General features: G+C 31.4%; 2 protein-coding genes across 2 annotated transcripts; both read right to left on the bottom strand.

Moving 5' to 3' along the window:
- Positions 1 to 193: 193 nt before the first annotated feature.
- Positions 194 to 5349, bottom strand: LOC123898827 (uncharacterized protein YKR070W-like). The gene is made up of 12 exons (XM_045949843.1): positions 5147 to 5349; positions 4959 to 5062; positions 4824 to 4859; positions 4573 to 4646; positions 3633 to 3673; positions 3462 to 3533; positions 3139 to 3340; positions 2082 to 2177; positions 1913 to 1980; positions 1068 to 1269; positions 895 to 978; positions 194 to 380 (listed from the first exon to the last, which is right to left on the bottom strand). Exons 1-12 carry the CDS (start codon positions 5251 to 5253, stop codon positions 315 to 317), a joined length of 1152 nt encoding a protein of 383 aa, XP_045805799.1. The 5' UTR covers positions 5254 to 5349; the 3' UTR covers positions 194 to 314.
- Positions 5350 to 8323: 2974 nt separating this feature from the next.
- LOC123897887 (xyloglucan endotransglucosylase/hydrolase protein 31-like) lies at positions 8324 to 10928 on the bottom strand. The gene is made up of 4 exons (XM_045948699.1): positions 10608 to 10928; positions 9898 to 9998; positions 9540 to 9757; positions 8324 to 8965 (listed from the first exon to the last, which is right to left on the bottom strand). Exons 1-4 carry the CDS (start codon positions 10852 to 10854, stop codon positions 8599 to 8601), a joined length of 933 nt encoding a protein of 310 aa, XP_045804655.1. The 5' UTR covers positions 10855 to 10928; the 3' UTR covers positions 8324 to 8598.
- Between the last annotated feature and the right edge of the window lie 13026 nt (positions 10929 to 23954).

The following is a 23954-nucleotide window of genomic DNA, read 5'->3' as shown; positions in this document are numbered from 1 at the left end:
AATATCCTCTTTCTAAGTTTTTATTTTTTACAAGTTTTTTCTCTGTTTTTTCTTATAAAATAGAGTTTTATTTTTTGTAAACCGACGTTACTTACACAATTTCATTTGATCTTTTTCTCAGTCGAAATAAAATTACAGCTTGTGTAGCTAAATTAAGCTGCCTAATAAAAGCTATAAGCAAAGCAAACACGAGTGAATGGGGAATAATCAACTATACGTGTGTCAAATGAATGGATTCTGGCTGGATTAAGCCATAAATTATTACATGTTTTTGCTTATCACAAAATTACATTTTTAACTATGGAATATCTTCTCTACAAAGAATCAGCACATTCCTTTGCCAAGATGAAGTCAACAGCTTCTTCCACAGTGTTAACAACCTGCAGAAGAAAAGTTGAATTATAATCACCCAGAGGCAAACACCGTAAACATTTAGTCTCAAAAATTAAATCGTAACACGGCACAATATATGGTGGTGTCTTGATTACAACTTCCCACAAATTTCAAACAAAATTAGCTTTGTACAAGTCAACTAAAGCTGTGTTATAACCATGGCCACATATCCTTTAAACAGGTCAATAGTGTCATAATCATGGGTCCTCTATCCTTTTTTCAAAAGTTAAATAATGACAAGACCTAAAATAAAACAAAAAATGATAGAATAAGAATATTGTTTATCAAAGATCGCTAATCCATTTATGTTTTGATCAGACAACCACTAGTTCCCACTTCCCATTTGTGGCACTAACAGTGGAAGAAAAAAAAAGCATTTCTATATCTTACATCTCCAACTACCAATGACACATTCCAAAGATTTCTTTCTTATAACTAATAGAGAGTAAAAAAGGTACATGTATCTACAAAAATTGTCTACAGTGTGACAAAAGGATTTACCAGATCTGCTGGAAATTTTTCATGATTTTCCTTCCCCTTGAAAACACCAGTTCTCGTAAGAATAGAAAACCAAGGATGGCCAGTCTGAAATGCAACATTTTCGTTAGTAAAATTTGTCAGCAAAAAATTGATCCTACCATAGTACTTGTGAATTCCAACTCCAACAGATATACCTGTCGTGCACCTCTGATGTCAACTGCAGGATTATCTCCAATCATGTAAAGTGTTTGAAAACGTTGAGCGTTTTTATGATCTATATCATTGAAATCTTCATAGTGTTGTGGTACAAGTTGCTGTAACACAATTTCTGCATTGTTGAATACAGATGGATGTGGTTTGCCAAAACATGTGTACTCCAAGGAATGAGGGTGAGAGCTGCAGATACAGTGTTTGTTTATAAATGCATGTTCTTGGAATCCTAAATATGAATTAAATCTTATACCAAAAAAAAAAAAAAAGAATTAAATCAGCAGCATCATCATGCTACTAAATAATTTATCTGCACTTTTGAATATGATAAAACAATTTCTAATGTTTACACATATATGTGGTGACGGATCTAGAAATTTTGATTTATAGAGGCAATACTCATATATATGTTGTGAGGACAATAGTCGTATAATATATAATATATGTTGAGGCAAGCTAATCTATAATACTATATATATACTGTATACTATATAATATTGAATTTGTCAAAATCCAAGTAAATAGAACAATATTCCCACCCACATAGTCTATCATTGCGTAATATGTATTTGGGTCTTGTTAACATGTGCATATAGGGCACATGATAAGGTATCTTAATATAGAAATTTAACATTTAATGATACAAGACATTTAATGCTTGAAAAGTTAAAATGCACAAATTCTAAGGCATAATTTCTATTTTTACTACCTTAATATGTGCCATATATGCACATGTTAACATTCTCCTATGTATTTTCTGATATATAGTATTCAATTTAAAGGAACTAAAGTAGAGAGCACCCATTAACAAGATAATATTCATTCTTACCGATTGAAAATGGATTCTAATGCAATCCTGAAAGCTCCCATGCCCAGACGCTCAGAAGGAAATTTAGTCTACCTTTTGTGGAACCTTGTCAGTGAGTATAGTATAATTTTTTAAAAGGGATCCATATAATCTATATCAAAAGGCTTATCTGTAGAAAACATCGACCAACCTGGTACTCAAGGTCATCATTTGCAAAATATAAATGTGGTTGCATTCCAACATTTCTTCCAGGAAGCCCTCCTGTTTTCAAGATGTCACAGAGAACCTGAATAAGAAGTCTTGGTCAGTTCTTTGATCCAATGCAATGATTTGATTCATAAAACAAAAATCTAAAAACTTCTAGAAAACCCAAAGCAGATAATGTTTTTAATATTTTTTCAGTTCTACGAAACAGAAGCCAGGTTAGAATTCAAATATGATTAAACTAAATCGAGTGAAGTGGGTAGCAGCTTGAAAGTCTCAACCGTCAAACTAACTTGCATGTTTCAGTCCTCCATTTTGGATCCTTGTAGAATATTGTGCCATTTCCTTTTCCGTGTCTCTTCTTCTCTGTTTTTTCCCTTTAATTTCCATGTTAAGTGACAGTGTCTAATATACAAAAACCCAAACATAGAAATATAATGTCTAGTATACAAAAACCTAAACATAGAAATAGTCTAACAGAGGTTCATTTTTCTCTATCAAACATCCCAAAGGGTGCTGTGAATGGTAATGTTAATTCTTAGAGAAAAATGATACATTCATTTATTTGAATTTCATTTTCCTCCATTAATTTCTGCTTAAAGACTTAGCATTACCATTCACAACACATGTGCACAATCTCAATAGATGCATCCATGGAGTCAAATGCTACATCCAGAGGCTAATATTTTGCACACTATGGAGCCTTCTCATTCAGCTGCTGCCTTTTGGATTTTATAAAAACACTAAACAATTTATATGTTGGGCATAACTAGTGAAAAGTAACCATTATTTGTAGACTTGTTCAATTGTCCTCAAACTCATAATTCTATAGGAGTTTACACACAAACAATGTAACCAAATTGGCTTTAGTCTAATACCTAGTGTCGTAAACTGATATGATTTTATGACAATTTGACAACCATGTATACAAAAAGCCATAGAACTTTCAATCCTGCATAATATATCCCTCAAAAACCTATGCAGGAAAGAAGACGGAAAGTCGGTTGATACATAATAGTCATAAGATCATTATAATCTGTTACCTGTATGTCCCTGCTCCAATCAACAGGATCACTAACTATGAATGCTGCTTGAACCCTTTCGGAGAAGACATCAACTCGTGGCCCACTCTGATCAAACTTTGGATTCTTGGTAGCATCCAGCTTGGTTGTCCATTTCTTGTAAGGTGCCAATGGATCAATGTTTTCAAAGCACGATGCATATTCATCAATTGAGATAACATTTCTGAACACAAAAAACAAGAAGAACGAAATAAGAAGACATTAAAGATGGCATTAAATTAATTGTTCAATAAAAAATAATAAAATACCAGACAAGCCAATTATCTTAAAAGTTAAAACCTTACTTAAAACCATATTCAGACATCACTGAAGCTGGCTCCCCTTTTCCCACAGCAACAACTAGTTTATCCTGAAATCTGTAAAATAAACTTATACATGATAAATACAATGCAATGGAACGGACATGTGCATATTACCCTTGCTAGTTTCAGATCAGATAAGAAGCACACATATACCTATTGGCCAATTGTCTAAATGGTGAATGGCCCTGCAAAACCTGCATAATGAACATGTTCCATTAAGGGAAGAACCTCATCAATTTCTTAAAATGAATTTAGGACAATGTGAAAAAGTAGTCTCTGGTTGTGACTTTTGAGAAAGACAGGCAGGCAGCAACAGACAGAAAACAGAACCAGATATGACAGGTACACATTTCAAAAATCTATAATTTTAAATCTTCTTAAGAGCATCTTCAATGACAAAATTTTAAAAAACTTACTTTGGATTGCATAACCGTTACCATATATGGCTACACTATGTCACACTCAAGCACCATACATAAACAATTCAACCATATTTTGTTTCAATAGTTAAATTGAAGCAATATTTAAGTAACTCACTATACCACAATAAATTAATTGTTTGTGTATAATGCCATACTAAAATGTTTGCAAACTTCAGTTCAGATTACCACTTCAGTTCAGATTGTTCCAATGAGCCGTTTCATAAGAGTATGAGACTATAACCACTATAGAATCCCCATTGAAGATGCTCTAAGTCCTACCAATCCTTCTAATTAGTAGTAATACTAAATGAATATCGGATGTTGTTTATATCTTTAAGATAATTTCATGTTTTCATCAATGCGTTCTTTATTAATAAGGCCCTGTTTGGTTAAACAACTAATTTACAGCTTATGGATAAGCTTACATAAGCTATTTTTATAGCATTAGATAAAATCAAATTAATTTTTTTTTTTTGTATATGCTAATAAGCTATTTTTATAAACTGTCTTGTTGAATTTATAAAAATAAGCTGAAAAAAGCTTATGAAAAATGTCATAACCTGCTCTGCTAAACAGTTCACAAAAATGCCAGGAGATAAAATAAACTCAAATAAGTCAATCCAAACCAAACAGACCCTAAGTAGATAAAGCAAAAATCTTCCAACACATACCTGTGAAGGTGAGACATTTAAACCCAACAGTTCACTCAGTTCAGAAGCTCTTTTAGCTTCTGGAATGCCACCACCTGTATCATTTCAAAACAATTTTTTCAGCTAATGCTAGCTATGCAGATGAATCATCAATTGAACTAAACCACATTCATCCAAATAGAAAAAATTTCATAATTACTCATATCCATCTAAACCTAATTGCACGGAAAGCAACATTTCATATCATAATAACAATAAGAGTAAAAACTCACCATTGGTGAGAAAAACGTAAGGAATTTTCAATCTACCTAACAAAATAAACAGATAAAAAAACTCATGAGTCAGTGATCGTAAATAAAAAAATAGCAAAAATTGATACTGATAGTTTTTTTTTTCTTCTTGTTTACCTTCGGCGTCATATAATTTTCTCAGTGCAGCCGGAGAACCGCCGACGGGAGTATTACCGAGGAGAATGACGCCGTCGATGTCGAAAGCAATGGCGAATGAAGGTCTGTTTAATAGTGTTAGATCGATTATTGAAATTGGAAGCAGTGATAAAATAATTTAGGAATTGAATGTTTGAGGAATTACGAACCGTTGAGATTGGCGAGAAAAAGAGCGGGAAAGTATGGAAGAAAACGCGGTGCGGTTTATGGATTGGGTCTGTTGACGCCATGCTTTGGTTAAGAGACGGAAGCTCATTGTTTGTTCGGAATCAAGAAGAGAGTGGTTAGTAACTGTCGATTGCAAAAGTTTGTTGCTCTGTTCAATGGTTGATAAACTATTTTTTTCAGATGAATTTATCAAAATATCCCGGTCTGTCTACTCCTGCGTCCCAAATTGAGTGACGCAGTTAGAATATATTGCACCATTCACATGTGTTATTTTGATCATATTTTTCTATTAATATATAAAAATAAATATTAACATATAAGATGTTTTTGGATTCGTCTCGATTAATATTTTTAAAATATCAAATTTTTATAATTTTTACTATAATATAATTAAAAATATTAATCATCAAAATTGACATGCGTGAAACAATCAACCGTGTCACTCAATTTGGGATGGAAGGAGTACTTAGTAGCGGGCACCCCAAAAACATCATACCTTTTACAACATCCACTATTTAAGTAACGGACGACATTTTTCAGAAATTCTCATTTTTATAACGTCTTCTACTTAAGTTTAAAAAATGAAATGCATAGGGCGCACAAGTAATCGGTAAAATGACAAAAAGAGATTTCTTTTTTTTGTTCATAAGTTGTAACCTTTAAAATTTGGGTTTGCCCGAACCGATTTGATTATGTACATTATTTATTCATAAAATGATGTTCAATTTATTTTGATGAATTTTTTTAAAAAAAGTTTTTTAAATAATTTTTACTATTATATACTATTAAAGATATTGACGGTCAAAATTTATACATTGACATAATGTATATGAAACCGTTAATAGAGTCATTCATTGTGGAATAGAAAAAGTAGTAATACAATTTTTAGAGGTGACTGTTTGATCCATTCTATTTTAGATGTTTTTTTAGTAGAATTGAACTTTTTTAACTTGAATGCATTTAAATATGAGTAAATCGCCAAATTTATTATTTGTAACTCACTACTGTCGAATAAGTTTCTGATTTGCATATAAAAAAGTTTCTGATGCAGTCAAACAATCTACAAGATGAAGACCATCTCTCAAAATATGAATTGTCTAATCTTATTCACGATGCGCAGCCGCTCACAAATAATGCACCCAATCCAATTTCCAATTAGAGTAAATAGAAGTGAGGGATGATTGGATGATTGTATGCATAGCTCTCCCCCTACGTGTGCATCCGGATCCTAAATTCATTCACGGGACATTTGCATTTGACAATGTCACAACTAGACAAGCACCCCGACAAGACAGGTGAAGTTTCATGTCAATCACAAGATCAAGTAGAAATTCAATGTATGATATTGTCTATACCAATCTATGATTTAAGGAGAATAAAACGAGTTCACATTATTTCATAGCTTTCATCTAGGACTTTGTTGTAAACCATGCAAATTACTATTATGCAATAGGTTTTTTTTTGACGCATATTATGCAATAGTTTGAAATAATATCAAATACACTTCATGGCCGGAAAAAATGCATTTTGTGGACCTATAGAGTATAATGAAGCATCTTTGCCTAGTGCCTAGCTACCATCTATTTGCCTCTATCAATTGGAATGTCAATGTCCTGCTTCTCCTATTTTCAATTTAAAAATCCCAAACAAATTTCAATAGGATAGAAACTCATTGCCATAACTCTATTTAGCAAATTGTGAAAATATAACTAAGTCCAAGATAAGAGCACATCTCTAACTCAAATTTAATGCACATATACTGTCAGTGTAAATATATAGTTTTTACGTAGTCATCATAACATTTGACTTTTATTATAAGTACTTGTAAAATCACACACAATTTATTGTGATGTGCTAATACAGTAAAACATTTGTATAGAAAATCATGTAACACAGAATTGTTACCGACAATTTATGAGATCCAATTCATCAACAAAAAGTCCAATCAGAAGGTTCCTTTAAACGGCTTACTTTCAAGGGAACAATCTTTTCTCATTTTATAATAACACCTTAACCATTATTAGACTATGTGCAATGGTGGTGTTGAATGTATATTCAACTGCATAATGTGTGTTGAAACCATTGGAGCAGCCATGTTGAATCTGAGCCGGATGAAAGAGGAGATGAATATATTCAACTCAGTTGAAACTGACACGGGGGGACAGCTGGCGCGCTTCCATTTGCCCAGACAGGCGCGTGTGGCACATGCGCCAACAAACCGCGTGAAGAAGCATTGGACGCAGAGAGAGAAACTTTGTTTGGATAAAGCAGGCCACGTGACTGCTGCTGATTGGTCCGGTGGATTTTTATGATTTTTATCCTTTGAACTCAATTATTTCATTGAAAATTAATTTTTTAATTTTTAATTTTTATACCAAAATTCGTGATTTTTTTTTCTCTACAAATAGAGACTTGGTTCATTTCATTTGGACACAGAAAAAAAAACCAAATTTTTCACTATCTTAATCTATTATTAACTTTCTAATTAGTCTTTCTTTTAAAGTTTTAATCTTTTTTTAGTGAAATGAATCCCAACAATTCTTCTAATTATCCCAACAATTCTCAAAATCCCAACAATTATCAAAACTCCAACAATTATCAAAACCCCAACAATTATCAAAATCCCAACAATTATCAAAATTTAAATCAATTTTTCAATCAACATCCTCAAAACACACCTAATTTTGGTTTAACACCAAATTTCAATCAATCATCCTTTGTTCCAAACTTTCATCCATATTATGGAACTATGCTGAGAAATCCATCTCAAACACCCCCGTTTAATGGTTACATGCCGATTGCATTTTAAGTTAATTTGTATCGTATTAATTACGTTATTTGTATGATGTATTGCATTTTAAATTAAGAAAATAAAAAAAAATATTTAAATAAATTTTGTTAAGTGTATTATTTTAATTTTAATCGATAATTATAATGTTATTTAATCATAAAAACAAAAATTAAAATTTAAATAAGAATATGAAATAGAAAGTGGTGGGGTAGAGAAAGTGGTGGGGTATGGTGTTGAATATAAAAACTATTGGAGAGGGTAAAAGTTGAATGTGTGTTGAATGATTAGGTGGAAGAAAGAGAAAATGATGTGGAGTGAAAAAGTGGGTGTTGAATATTTTTTGGTGTTGAAACCATTGTTAGTAGTCTTAGAAAAGAGCATCCAAATAGATTTTTCATTTCATCAGCAATAGTACTAAAGTTATAATAGTATTACACACAAACATCCCAATCATTTCTTTTTCTTGTAGGGGTTGGATGCTCACTACTCATGTAATTAGTGACTTTTCACTAGCATGTGGGACCATCTCAAAATCCACTCCATGAATTACTACAATATGTTTTGTTTATGCATTTAAATTCAAGTGTACAATGTAACTTTAAAACATTAACCAAATTGAATCGAACCGAACTTAACCAAATTTCAGCATTCTGGAGTAAGTGTATGGTCTCTCTGAGGATCGTGACAATAATTATATACCAAGTAATTATTTTGGACCCATTGCATTGCAGTATTTTGTTGAGGGCTGAGCTTGCCGCCATATCCGGAAGGCGAAACAGAAGGTGGCCGACACGAGGAGGAGGTGGAATCAATGGTACAACATTGTAATTTGAAATTTTTGTATTTACCAATGAAGGGTTGATAATTATAATCTGCTTTGTATTTTCCATTCTCTGTAGCCCATGGAGATGCATCCCATATTGAACCGTACACATACATTGGTCTTGAAGGGAATGTTGAATCACTCTTCCTAGGATACCTTCTTATTGGAACATCATCCACTAAAAAACTGCAAATTGTTTTCTATATTAATTATAAGATAAATCATATATTATAATGTTAATTACTACTATGAGTATACTATATATTATAAAAGGGACCACATGTCACTATTGTATAGAAATAGAAATGATCTTTTCAATAAGAATATTTTCTAGGACCCCATTTCTTTACACCTAATAGTAGTAGAGTATGAGAAAATGAACACTTTTGCAATAAAATATTTTAACCAAATAGTGAATTGACTAATTGGGCTAAATATGGTTGTTGATTTGTTGATTCTTATTAAGCATATGAATATTAACAAACAAATAAAGATTTGAGGATAAACTACTTGTGAGGATCCTGGTTTAACAAAGTTTTAAAAAATCAGACCGAGCCGATCAGTTGAACCAGTTAAACCGGTTAAAACAAGTTTGTGTATGATGTAAAATTTGTCTCACTTATACACTATAAACTTATCAATATTCTAATTGTAGTCTTATTAAAATATCGTTATCTTAACGTATATAATTGAATCAATTGAACCATTTCTGATCGGTCTAGTTTTTAAAACATTGTGATATAGGGCATGAAAATATTACATGATCTCACTGGGTTTCCACAAGATGGCATAGTTGTGAAAATCTTGAGTTGGATCAAACCAAAGATGAAATTTCATCTCTCTTCCTATAATCTTCCCATCTCCACTTCCTTTGATGTACACATTTGTTTGCAACACATATGGCTTATCTTGTGTTGTACCTAGGAATTCAATGTCTATTTCATCATGATTTCCTGGGTAGTCTTGATTGTTTGAAAGCTACAATTCCCAAATGAAAAATTAATATCAACACTAACAATGTTATATATAGTCAATATTCAACATTAATTCAAGATATAGGAAAAACAGTTATATATAGTCAATTTTCAACATTAATTCAATTTAAAGGTAATTCTCACATAGAAAGATGTAATGACTCCTGCGGTATAACCCGGTTGAAGCTTAACCGCAACACCAAAGTATCCAGATTTATAAGAGTGATGCGACTTGAATCCACTTCCTATATTTCAAAAAAACACCCCAAAAAGTTCAGTGCAGCTGCAAAGACTATTTCCTCGAATTAGATGCAGGATTGTTATAAATAATATAAAACCATTGACTTTTGGGATAATCAGTTATTTAACATGGTATAGAGCTTCTATGACTAAGTGGTCTAGAGTTCGATCCCCGCTCCCGTCACTTTCTAATTAAAAAGTGGAATTTAAGCATATGGTAGGTAGGCCTATACATTCTCTACGCGCAATCATATTTGGCACATCTAAAATTCAGGGGAGTATTGATAGTACAAAGAGCTTAATATTGTAATAAAATTCTATAATACACTGATATAGATGTTAGACACAAGTGGTTAATGAGTTCCCTTTAGAACGAATTGTTCGGAAGAATCCTAGTTCGATTTTTTTGTGGGAACAATTCTTAATCAGACTTTACTTACCTCGTGACCGAACTCTGAATTACTGGAGCCCATCGCCTAAGAACTAGAGTGTTAAAACTAAAAAAAATCTATGTGCACATGTGACACTTAATTTCAAGAATCATTTTTTTCAGTCAATAATGGCTATGTATGACACTTAATTTAAGTGAATTTGGGAGCTGAAATTTCATATACCTGAGTTAGAGTCAAGCCAGATTGATACTGATCCTTGGTCTAGTTTTTCATGCTGAGGTCCCCAAAGGTTTCTAAATCCTTGATCAAAGTTAATAGTGCTTACTTTGGAACTAAGGTAGTACCCTGGTGAAGGTAAACCTTGAGCATTACTACTACTGCAAATCATGAATGAGAGTAAAAGAGAAAAGAGAGGAACCATGTGGACCAAAAATGAGAGTGATGATGGCATTGTAGTTGTAGAAACCATAGTGACTCCGCTTAAAATGCAGGGTGAGACAGAGAGAATATAGAAAATTAGAGGCAGAGTTGGTGCTTATGAAAGTATTGTGACTACATAGTTGATATATATAAAGAGATTTTGAGGCCCCATATAGTACTAATTAATGGTGATTATTTGGTTGATTGAGGAGTTTATATGGGGACAAAAGTTTAATCAGGTTTGTGTTGAACATTTTGATAGGTCTAAAAATTAATAAATATTATTTTAGAATCTATTAGAATTATGAACTTCAGTCGTATAAGATTTTTTTTTCTTTTACCATCAGTTTAATCTGATTCGAGGGACATTTCTGAAATAACTAAAAATTGTTTTCATCGGAAAGCGAAATCGAGTTCTTCCAAATAATTCATCCTAAGAGAAGCTCATTAACCACTTGAGCCAATATCTTGGTTTGAATTTAACATTTCAATTTTAAACGTTTTGTGTTTGTCCTGATGCATCAAGAGACTATTAAAATCAATATTTCTGTCAATCCTTACAAAAGAGATATTCTGGTGGATGACCTAAATTGATTTACTTTCCTTAATTTAAAGTATTAATTTGTTATTTCTTAACTTTAAAGCACTAGATTGTTCCATCTACAAATTTGAGGCCACTCAAACAGTGAACAAAATACAAATGCAGATACAAACTCACTAATTTTTGCATAATATATCATGGTAAATTTTTTGGTATCCACAAGTAATTCATATACAAGATTAGTTTAAAACATATTTTTTAAATATAAATTAATGTAAAAATATGACATAATTGTCGAGAGAAATTCCACATCGCTTACGAGATAACCTGAATATATGTTTATAAAGTAGAGACAATCATTATTATACAAATCGATTTTGTATGGTTGAGTTAGGTCCAACTCTCGATTCTAATAATAACATTAAATTTTGTGTATGGGGAATGGATTGTCTCCCATGAAAAAAACACATGAGAGAATGCAGTGCCATGATCCACCATTGATTTAATATATTTTATTATGTGAGTTACTATTCACAATTAAATGGAAGGTGATGATTTCACTTAAGAAAAAAGTGACCGGAGAGGATCCCTCTCCCGGGGTATTGATACATAACAATGTATGTTGGATACAAGAGTGTTCATCATTACATTTTTAATGGGAAAAGCACTATTTTTAGTCATCGATTGTGTAATTCGCTATCACACTAGTCTTTGAATGTATCAAATTGCAAACAGATCCATAAACTTCTCTTTTATTAGTTATTTTAGTCCTTGAATATATTTTTAGATAGTCAATTTAGTTCTCAAATGTATTCTTTGTCGGTCAATTTAAACTTTAAAATTACTATCAAACGAGATATTGGAGATGTATTTACAATTTTAATACATTCAAAAATTAATATGACACGAATTTCAATTTCAACGACTAAAACGGTTTTTCTCATTTCTAATGTATATACATATTTAATAATAGAGTTCAAATATGATACTCAATGAGGGATTAATAATTAGCAGACAGGGTTGTATTCAACAACACAAATGAGCAACTATGAGAGGAACTTATAACCACCACAATGCCTATGTCTCACATGTTGTGATTAAATTTTAATTTTGTTTTTTCACCACTGCGCCTCTAAGATTAGTGCCTTGATAATTTTCCATCTGACATAAAGTTTTGGATATGGATCAGTACAATCAATGACTGTAGCTACATACAGTCAGATAGATTACAACCGTCCGATTAAAATTGAATGATTTAGATTTTAAAATTTAAATATTTATATTTAAAAAACTAAAACCGCATTAAGATGAACCGTTTGATTTTGACCAAACAGTTCAGACCAGTTGACAGCAGCCTAACTACACTCAGACTGACTGCCTTGAATCATTTCCTAAAATTTTAAGTGTTCTTTCCTTGATTATAGAAAAGAACAATATACAATCTTAACAACTTGGATATAGAGATAACAAGTTGTGGTAGTTTTATGAGCTTCAAAGAAAAAATTGGTTATAGTAGTTAGCAAAATGCGGAGGTTAAGTTATGTGAGTGCATAATTTGATCAACTACCTAGCTATAAAAAGCATTGACATATTGTCACTTAGTGCCATTTTTAATCCGCTTTATAAGTCACACTGTTTATCTAATGCTCGGCTCGTGAGATTAGCCACATATGCAATAATGTATAAGCATAAGAAATTATTTAGATTGCTCAAACTTTCTATTAGGTATAAGCATAACGGCATATGTATATATATATATATATAGGGGGTTTTCTAACTTAGACCCTAGTTAGGTCTAAGTTAGCAAGGTGCACCTTTTCAATTGGACCAAAATACCCATTCTTTTTAATTAATTAACCAAAATACCCATTAATAGACGCGGATCCAGTGTCGCGCGCGTACCGAAGGACCATGGTTACAGACCGTTGATTTCCATCAGACAGCCAAGATCTGATCTCATCAAGACTGTCTGATCAATCTGACAGCCCAGATCATCCTGATCCATCAGATTCTAGCGCGTGCGCCACACTGGATTACACCCTGGAGAGAGAAAAATTTGCTTTTTAAAAGTAGGACACGTGTCACACAATGGTTGGCTGGACGTGATTTTTGTTCATTTAATACTTTGAACTCAATTATTTCGTTGTAAATTAATTTTTTATTTTTTTTTATACCAAAATTCATAATTTTTTTTTTCTACAAATAGAGACTTGGTTCGTTTGATTTGGACACCGAAAAAAAAATGCAATTTTTCACTACCTTAATCTCATTTTTTGTCTACTAAATACGTTACTTGTGTGTTGTAATTTAACACGCACCACTCAACCAACTCACTGAAACCATTATACCAGGAAAATAGTAGATAATATTCTGGAACTTTTGGTATATTTTATGAAATTTTTGGAGACCTGAAACTATTTTTAGTTAATTAAATGAGATAAAACGGTAATTAAAAACTAATGTTTGCTTCTGAAACCATTTTACTGGTAGAATGGTTGCACATAGTTGTATTCTGAAACCATTTTACTGGTAGAATGGTTTCAATGAGTAATTTATTAATTGTGTTTGCTTCTGAAACCATTTATCTGGTACAATGGTTTCAGAGAGTTGTAATCTGAAACCATTTTGCTGGTAGAATGGTTTCAGTAAGTTGATTATTAGTTATTTGCTTCTGAAACCATTTAGCTTGTAGAATGGTTGCACATAGTTGTACTCTGAAACTATTTTACTGGTAGAATGGTTTCAGTGAGTAATTTATTAATTGTGTTTGCTTCTGAAACCATTTATCTGGTACAATGGTTTTAGAGAGTTGTAATCTGAAACCATTTTCCTGGTAGAATGGTTTCAGTGAGTTGATGTAAAATAGTGAAAAATGAGATTAAGGTAGTGAAAAATTGGGTTTTTTTTTCTGTGTCCAAATCAAACGAACCAAGTCTCTATTTGTAGAGGAAAAAAAATTATGAATTTTGGTATAAAAAAAAAAATTAATTTACAACGAAATAATTGAGTTCAAAGTATTAAATGGAAAAAAATCACGCCCAGCCAATCAGACAGCGACACGTGTCCTGCTTTTAAAAAGTAGATTCTTCTCTCCAGGGTGTAATCCAGTGTGGTGCACGCGCTGGAATCTGATGGATTCGGATGATCTGGGATGTCTGATTGATCAGACAGTCTTGATGAGATCAGATCTTGGCTGTCTGATGGAAATCAACGGCCTGTAACCATGGTCCTGCGGTACGCGCGCGACACTGGATCCGCGTCCATTGATGGTAATTTGGTTAATTAATTAAAAAGAATGAGTATTTTGGTCCAACTGAAAAGGTGCACTTTGCTAATTTAGACCCAACTGGGTCTAAGTTAGCAGCCCCCATATATATATATATATGCATTAGCATTTAGCAACATACACCTTAAGGTGTATTTAACTACTTTTTAGTTATCATTTGCTAACACACACCTTCTAAAAATTAAGTAGGTGTATTATAGCAAATGCCTATAGGAGTTGCTAACGTACGCCCACTTATTTTTTTAGAAGGTGTGCATTAGTAACATGCACCTTAGGGTGTATTTAACTACTTTTAAGTTATAACTTGCTAACACACACCTTCTTAAAAATAAGCGGGTGTACGTTAGCAAAATCTATATATATATATATGATTACAGATAAGAAGACTAGGAAGTAACTAAAAGTGATTATAGTGTAACAATCAATTATTTTTGTTTGCAAATTAACTTTTTCTTTTCTTAGTTTGTCCCTTGGTGCTGGTAGGTCCAATATATATTAAGGCAATGAAAGAAAATTAACATGTCTAAATGATGGGCCTAAATAGCCTATATTTGGTACCACGAAAACTCTATAATTGATTTTACATGTATAATAAAACAAGTAGAATATGTGATTGTTCTCAAGTAGACTATATTGGTTGTGTCAAAAAAAAAAAAGTAGAATATATTAAAGCTAAAATATATATTACTATAATTTTTTTGAGTCTAAATGTGATTTTTACACTGGAGTTTACTGCTCAATTTACTTTTACTTAAATACATTCAAATATAAACCATTTTACGTTTAACTAACTAATTTTACAAAACCAATTCATTCAAAATTAAAAAAAAAGTTCACCATAAAATCATCATGCACTTACTTGTATGAAACCAAAGAGAAAAGTTTAGCTTTTATATTCAAGTTGTTGTCAATAAATGCATCTGCCATATGTTTCGCATTTCAGTTCCATGCTTATGCTACAAGATAATTATCAATCCTTTTTTGCCTTCATGAAAAGGTATTCCACTTACGTGAATGATTTATTTTGGTAGTTGAGAACATGCAAATGCTTATATTGGTATGTGTAAATGGAATGAATAAAATAATATTGGCTTAAATGCAGTTTAATAATTTGGAATTTTTCTCCCCTATTTTAAAATCTGGAATTTTACCCCCCCCTCCAATTTTATAATTTGTTGGATTTTGCCAACCAAAATTCTGCACAAAATCTGCTTCTGAGCCTCAAGTTCAAAGCTTCGCACAGAACTCAATTTGGATCAATAATTCACCAAACGGATATCGAAATGATTGTAATCGAGTTAGCTTTCCACAAAATCAAACTCCGCTAAATTTGAAGTTACACAGAGAGAGATTAATTACCGTTTTAGTGAAGGTCTGTCCAATTACTAATTCTGCAAAAATCTACTGCTGACCTTCAAATTCAACATCATCTATCGAACGCATCGTAACTCCAAATTCGACGAAATTGAAATGCAGCAAGGGTAATTTCGTTAGCTTTCCATACATGTAAATACTATTCAAAAATGAGCTACAGGGTGAGAGGCATGACGAAAATACCAGTAGTAGTTTCATACGATAATTAATTTGGACAGACTTTCACTAAAATGGTAATTAATCTCTCTCTGTAACTCCAAATTTAGTGGAGTTTGATTCTGTAGAAAACTAACTCGATTGCGGCCGTTTCGGTACCACTTTGGTAAATTATTGATTCAAATTGAGTTTTGTGCGATACTTTGAACTTGAGGCTCAGAAGCAGATTTTGTGCAGAATTTTGGTGGGGGAAAAATCCAACAAATTATAAAATAGGGGGGGTAAAATTCCGGATTTTAAATAGGAGGGGCAAAATTCCGAATTTTTCAAAACAGGAAGGTAAAATCGCATTTAAGCCAATAATATTCATTAGTTAATTACACATTTACCATATAAACTATAAACTATTTTTTATTTTTTTTTTAATTTACTATAAACTAATTTTATACATATGTCCAATAGATTTCACTATTTTTTATCTTCCTTAATTAATTTGTTTTGTGTTTTGTGTTTTTTTTTACTTTTAAAAATATATGTGAATGCACTCAAATGTCAATGAAAATCCAAGAGCACTTGAGTTTGATGGTATAAAGAATCTCTTTTAAAAAATGTATGTACCAAATTATTATTACTCTATATTATCCAAATTTACAACCAAAAAGTGAGATGAGATATTGAGACTTCTACATCTATGGGAACATTTTATGTAAAATAATTTTAGGGAGCATGTGGTATGTGCTTTTCAAATCTCCCAAGCCGCAAACAACGTAGAATTGACTCCCACAATAAGCTTTCTACATATATGGTGAAATTTGTCCTTATAATCTTCAAAGTTCTTAAACAAAATGCTCAAATAATCAAATCAAAGATGCATTGGTTCCAAATAATTTATTGTGAAGGTTTTACTTTAAGGTGAATTCTTCGGTACACATATTATGTGGATGTGTACCGGTACACCGCTGAGGTGGTTAATAGGTGGCAATCATTTATTGCGGATTTTGTTTCTTTATTAAGTTTTCATCATTAAACACTACTTTTTTTTTTGTTACTCATTAAACACTACTTTTTAATATTTATAAATGTACGCTTCACATAAATATAGTCATCAATCATATTCCACAATAAATCAAACATGCATCAAATATTTTAATCTAGATTGTCACATTTTTTTAACAAGATTCAAATAATTTAATATTATTTAATATTCTTTAAATAATATAATTTTAGTATTTGAACAAGACATGGTATTTTCTATAAAAAAACAACCTACGATTTAAACTATTTTTTTATATTATTATTATTATTTCCTGTCTTTTTTTTAATATTATTAGTTAACAAAGTTTAATATTTATCTACCGTTTAACCATTAACACATATAATTATTTTTTTGTGCAAAAAAACTTAAAAATTTTAATATACTTAAATATTTTATTGTAATAGTTAATCTAATTAGTCGATGTTGATCTGTTAGATTGTCGACATTTAAATTCATAAATATTTTTCATGTCAATTTGGTCAATTTATTTCTTTAGTTCTTATGGTAGAATTGGTAGAGACTATTGACCAAAAAAAATGAATTGGTAGACACTTAATTATCGGTTCTTGATAACTAGGTTTTTTGAGTAACGATTAATCAAACTAGTTGATATTGAGGCGTATATATTGTCAAAAATTTGAATCATACGTGTGTCATTCCAATTAGGTGGTATTGAATTGTTTCAGAGAAATTTGATTTCCCTAGTCACACTCGTTATGTTTGTAACAAAATTCTTTCTGCCATCATTCCATTTCGGGTATTTTTACAGAAATCCTGCGGATGGTACCGCAAAATTATCGAAATTAAAATTTCTAAGTATCTATTATCCATCATCCCAATTTAGTGATTTTGAACAATCTAATCGAAATATGATTTAATATCAGCGTTAAGAGTTGAGTTAGGATTTTTGAAATTAGTAGGTTCGTAGGGTTAAATATGATTTAAGGGTAGTAAAACTTATGGGCTGTTGGATTGACTTATTTTTAAACTTGAAAAAATAAATAAGCTCTTATGTATTATTTATATGAAAAATTTGTATGAATGATCTATATGATATAAACTTTCAACACAACGGTAAAGCCCATGACCTCAAGCGACTACCCAAACCATTCACCACTAGACCAAAAGATCCTAATTTTGCAAAGACTAAAAATTTATTAAAAAAATAGTAAAATAAAATTTGGCCTAGGATGGATTAAAAGGCTAGTGCTACGGTGCAGTGGTCCACCGTGGACAAGTGATTTACCGAATACGAATTTTACAAATTTACCGTTAGATTGAAAGTTTATATCATATAGATCATCCATAAAAAAATTTAGAAAAATTGAAAATCATTTGATGTGTTATAAACTTTCAATACAATTGTGGATTTTGTAAAATTTGTATTCGTTATAATGTTATTCATGACTGGTCCACCATGGACTGCTTGATGAAGTGGTCCATATTAGAATTTATCTAGATTAGAATTCGAACTCATGACCATACGTTAACAACGCATATAGCTTACCAACAAGACAAATAATCATCTTGTTAAAGTAATAAACATAAAAATAAAAATAAAGATGTAAAACAACATCCCAACTTTATTCTTTAATGTCATTCTGCCGTCATGCACAGTAAACAAAAATTAACATCTTTCAACTTCGATTTTCTTAAAAAATACTACCTTTCTAAGCAAAAATTAACAATATCTTTTAACTTCGATTTTCTTCAAAAATACTACATTTCTAAACAAAAGTTAACAACATCTTTCAAGTTTGATTTCTTTCAAAAACACTACCATTATAATTATACTTACTTTCATTAAGGATTTCTAATTTTCTCAATCAAGTCGTTCAATATCACCTAATTGAACTAACAATAACTTTTGAATTTAAATTTCGACAATCAAACATTTCTAGAACAATATAAAAAGTTTATTTACAAAATTTAGCATTTTTCTGCTATAAAAAAAAAACTTTAGCATTTTTCAAAATAAAATGAATTAAATATGAGTTTTTGAAATCAAAATATGAAAATAAAAGTAACAAATATTTTGACTTAAAAAATCAATTATTGAGCTCCTTATTTTTGGACAAACTTTTTATAATACTCAATACGTATTTGCAAAATTATCATAATATTGAGCTCCTTATTTTTGGACAAACTTTTTATAATTATCAATATGTATTTGCAAAATTATCATAAATACACATCAACTTAACAACATGCATAAACAATTTGTAGGGATGAAAGCATGATATTTTTTATGAAGGAAAAAAAAAATTAGTAAATAAATGTATTTAAGCTACTAGGTTTGGTCTAGTGATGAGGAATTTGAGTAATATGCTATAAGTTATGGGTTCGATCCCCAACTCAATGTAAATAAAAAAATAAAATAAATATATTTTAATAATTATATCTATTAATGGTTCAACCGTAAATATATATTAAACTTTATAAACTAATAAATTAAAAAAATGGAAATGTAATAATAGTGAAATATTAAAATCATCATTGGATGCAATAATAATAGTAAGTTGTTAAATTCATACGTTTGTTTTTTTTCCAGAAAATACCATATGTTTGTCAAAAAAAATAATACTAAAATCATATTATTTTTTAGGATATTATAATATTTGAATCTTGTAAAAAAAAAAGTTAAAAATTTAAGTCGGAAGATTTGATGCATGATTTATTGTGTAACATGATTAGTGATTACATTTATGTGAAGGATATATTTGCAAATATTAAAAAGTAGTGTTTAATATAGAAAATTTAATAAAGAAACAAAATTTGAATTAAATATTTGCCACTTGTTAACCACGTCAGCGGTGTACCGGTACACGTCCACATAATACGTGTACCGAAGTGTTCACCTTACTTTAATTTATACCCATATATTTTTACGTATATTTTTGGATGGTCCGGATTCCACCAAATCCTTCCTTTTATCGGAGAGAATTCAGTCTCCAGATTTAGGGTGCAACATTTTATGTATAATAACTATTACTAAATTCAGTGGGTGTTATAGGATTTTTAATTTTTTTTTGAAATGTGTGACTATTATTTAAAAGTTAGCAAAATATAGGTCCAAAAATATATTTAACTATATGTCACTTATGCTTTCGTTTACAAGGGGTGAGATGAGTAGTTCAACTGGTTAAGCTAGCTGAGCTAATGGTTAAGAAATTGGAGGTCCAGAGTTCAAGTCCCGACTAACATAACATTTTTTAACTGCATGTAATTTAAAGTGTTTTTTTTTTAAATAGTTTGGTGGTTAGAATTTATCCCTTAGATCATGACGGGTCTGAAAATTATAACATTGAGCCTTGAACAACCACATAAGTGAATTTGAGACTACATCTTAACTCAATACTTTAAGACATTAGGTTTATGAATCATCTCATTTATGAAGTGTTCAACATCCATTTTTCCATTTAACTTCATGCTCAATTCACACTTGAAAACATCACCATAGAATACATTTGATGAAACATCCACTTTTCCATCTCTTAATTTGATGAAACATCACCATAGAATAAGATCAAACGAACCATTTGTGTTCTCCAATTGAACATAATCTGTTGGAAGAGGGGCTTTTGGAACCAATTAATTGGCTATACCCACAGCCGAGTCTCCATTGCTATAGGCTTTAGTGACACCTTTTAACCAACTTACAACAGTTGGTATAGGTTTTTTCATTAGGCATTAATCATGTAAGCCCTTGCCAAAATTATAATCACCAGTTTTTCTTAATAAACTGCCAGCTTAGTTAATAGATTAGAGAAAAGGTTAATAGATTTCAACTACTCTTTTTAACACTTTCTAAACATAACCCCTCTGCACCATTTAAGCTCTCTTCTCTTGTATCTAACCATTAACATTCTATCGATTTACAGTCTAAATAAACAATGTCAAACTGTTTATAATACAACTTTCTTTTGTTGATAAATAGTCTATTTTATTGAATTCAACTAGGTACTAGAGAATAGTGAATAACATCTCTCCATGCAATACCAATAGCAGCAACACAACACATCAAAAACAAGACACTCCCTAGCTACTTTCCATCCACATAACTTATTCAAAATTGGCAGCAATCAAGAAGAATTATGACAGCAGACCAGTGGCCAATATCTAACCCTTCTTTAGACTACATTGTCGATAACATATTACCAAAATTCATAAAATCTGTCAACATCCCTACTTTCTGTTTTGCATCAAGGGATTTTCAAAACTGATAAGAAGAAATAGTTTGATATGTATTGACTATGCCAAACTAATGACACGTCTAATTGACATTTAGAGAACAGAAAGCATATATTGTATCATAGTAAATGTTTATAGATCAAATCAAGGCAACAATTGAAAGCTTAAACTATAAGACAAAAACACACATACTTGTCTTGCAGCTTGATTTTGTAAAACCCTCCGGCCCCTGATGACATAACAGAGTCAGGCGTGAAGCTTAAACAAACACAAAAAAATCATGCAAACACACAATTAAGCCAACAGAAAAACCAGAAAAGAGAAACAAAACTAGACCAAAAATCAATGTAACAATTAATCTGCATTCTAGATTTGTTCTAGAGTTGTTCCTGCATTTGAACATGACCAAAATGGAACAATTCCAGATTAGCAAGATTCAACTAATGTTTTGGATGCCAAAGTAAATAAGCTAGCACAAGCATTAGTGCCAAAAAGTAATCATATGTTTTATTACAAAATTGAAATTCAAGACTTTTTTATAAATTATAATATTATAGAGGACTAAAATTACCATTAAAATTTAGTAAGAACTTTCTTTAATGAAATATTTAATAAGAATTGACCTTAAATAAATATGATTTTTTCTCTTATATTAAAGAAACTTTTGGAACTAAAGAAAAAGTATATATGAATAGCACTAATGCATAACTTTCCCAGCATTTTTTTCCCATTTGATCTCAGTCTAATGTTCAAAATACTACTGAATAGGGGGTGTAGAAGAAAAAGATAAGTGGTCAAAATTGACACACAGGAACATAAGGCCAAACGGCCCAAGCCCATAATAAAATATGCACAATCCGAATTTAATTAATTTTTATCAGCCTTAGTTGCAACTATTTTGTTATTTTCTCAATAATTTAATTGATTTACCAGGAATTGTGAAGATATTGCAATGTATTTTGTTGTCGCAAATGCAACTGGTGCGCCCCCCATATGGGTTAAAGGTAATTTAAAAATGCCATATCTTATAACAATTGCTTAGGAATTGAATGAATTTTATCGTTTCATTTTTCTGACATTTGTACAATTGATTTGTGGTTGGGAAGCCAATGAATGATTTATGCTAAGAACATGATGGTGTTTGTTATCTTGTTAACATGCATATAAGTAATAGCAGTAGCAAAAGGAAGTAGCTACTATTCAGATTTTCATGTCCTTGACTCCTCCTCCTTTAATGACCATGCTAGTTTGTGACAAGTTGTGTACATTGTCTCGTTGCATTAGGCTTTGTATAATCTTAAGCAGTTGATTGTGAAGTTCCATGCTAATGCTGGGTTTTATGTTGAACATTGCTCTAGTCGGTTTTAAATGATGATATACGTCGCCACCTATACAGAGAAGTTACATGTATATGATGTTAACTTGGTGGATTTTTGTCTTTGTTACAGGTAAAATATTTGAGATTGGATCAACTGGAATTAGTAGTCTGGGAGGTCATAGTGAACGAAGATCGGAATGTGTCAACATATTTACTTCTGTGTATGGGCGGATGCCCTTGGAATATACTTCAGTGAAGGCCGTTGATAGTCGCAATTTGTGGTTTTGGTGATTGATAGATTGTAATTTTCTTTGCATTTTTAGAAATTCCACTGTTGTCAATTAGTGTTTAGTAGCTATAGTTGAATTACCACGTTAGTGATATAGCTGTATGATATTGAATCTTATACACAATTCTTGCTTTTTTGGCCCTAATCTAGCAAGTTCCCTGGTTGATTTCTTGTAATATTGACATGTAATGCAAGGTAGCATCCTAGGTAAGGGTGTTTTTTGTCTCACAAAACAAACTTTTATAACAACCAAACCAGCTACAACAAAAACAAAAACCTGCTACACCAATAACAGGAAGCATTGATAGGTTACATTAGTGTGTGTATAATAGCAATGTGAAAACATATACAAGATAGGTTACATTTGTGGCATATTCAGTTGTCTCTACTCCCTCCCTATCACAAATTTAAAACTAGGAACAGATCAACACAGACAATAGAGCAACTTTAGTTCACATTGGGGAACACAAAACAATGCACCAAATAGAGGAAAAACTCTTAGTTGGATAAATATCCAACTCTTAGTTGCATAGTCCGAACATAGGCATTTTCGGATCTTATCTTCCGAATCTGTTATATGCTAACCAAACAAACTCACAATTAAAAATCAAAAGCAAACCCATGAATATTTAAGAAACTAACTGATTTTTAGTGGGGTTGCGGCTGAGAAGAAGATGGTGCGGCGGTACAGCTGCATTTCCAACGAGGCTGCGGCGGAGAAGAAGATGGAGCGTTTGATGTTTTCTGGGTTTCAGTTTTCTGCTTCTGGGATTCGGTTCTCATCTTCTGAAGTAGTTTTGATTTCTGATGGCACAATACCAACCAACCTGGGTCCCAAACCAGGGCCATTTTGAGATTTTTGGGGTGTGTGGAAGCACTAGAGGGGGCCTAAAGAGCAATTTTCCCTAAATAATTGCCTTATCATGTTGTAGAGCCACACAGCCATTACTTCCATTTT

This window comes from Trifolium pratense, linkage group LG7, assembly GCF_020283565.1.
Source record: "Trifolium pratense cultivar HEN17-A07 linkage group LG7, ARS_RC_1.1, whole genome shotgun sequence".
In the NCBI taxonomy this organism is placed as follows: Eukaryota; Viridiplantae; Streptophyta; class Magnoliopsida; order Fabales; family Fabaceae; genus Trifolium; species Trifolium pratense.
The sequence above is the reverse complement of the archived record's forward strand: the minus strand, read 5'-3'. Positions and strand labels throughout refer to the sequence as shown.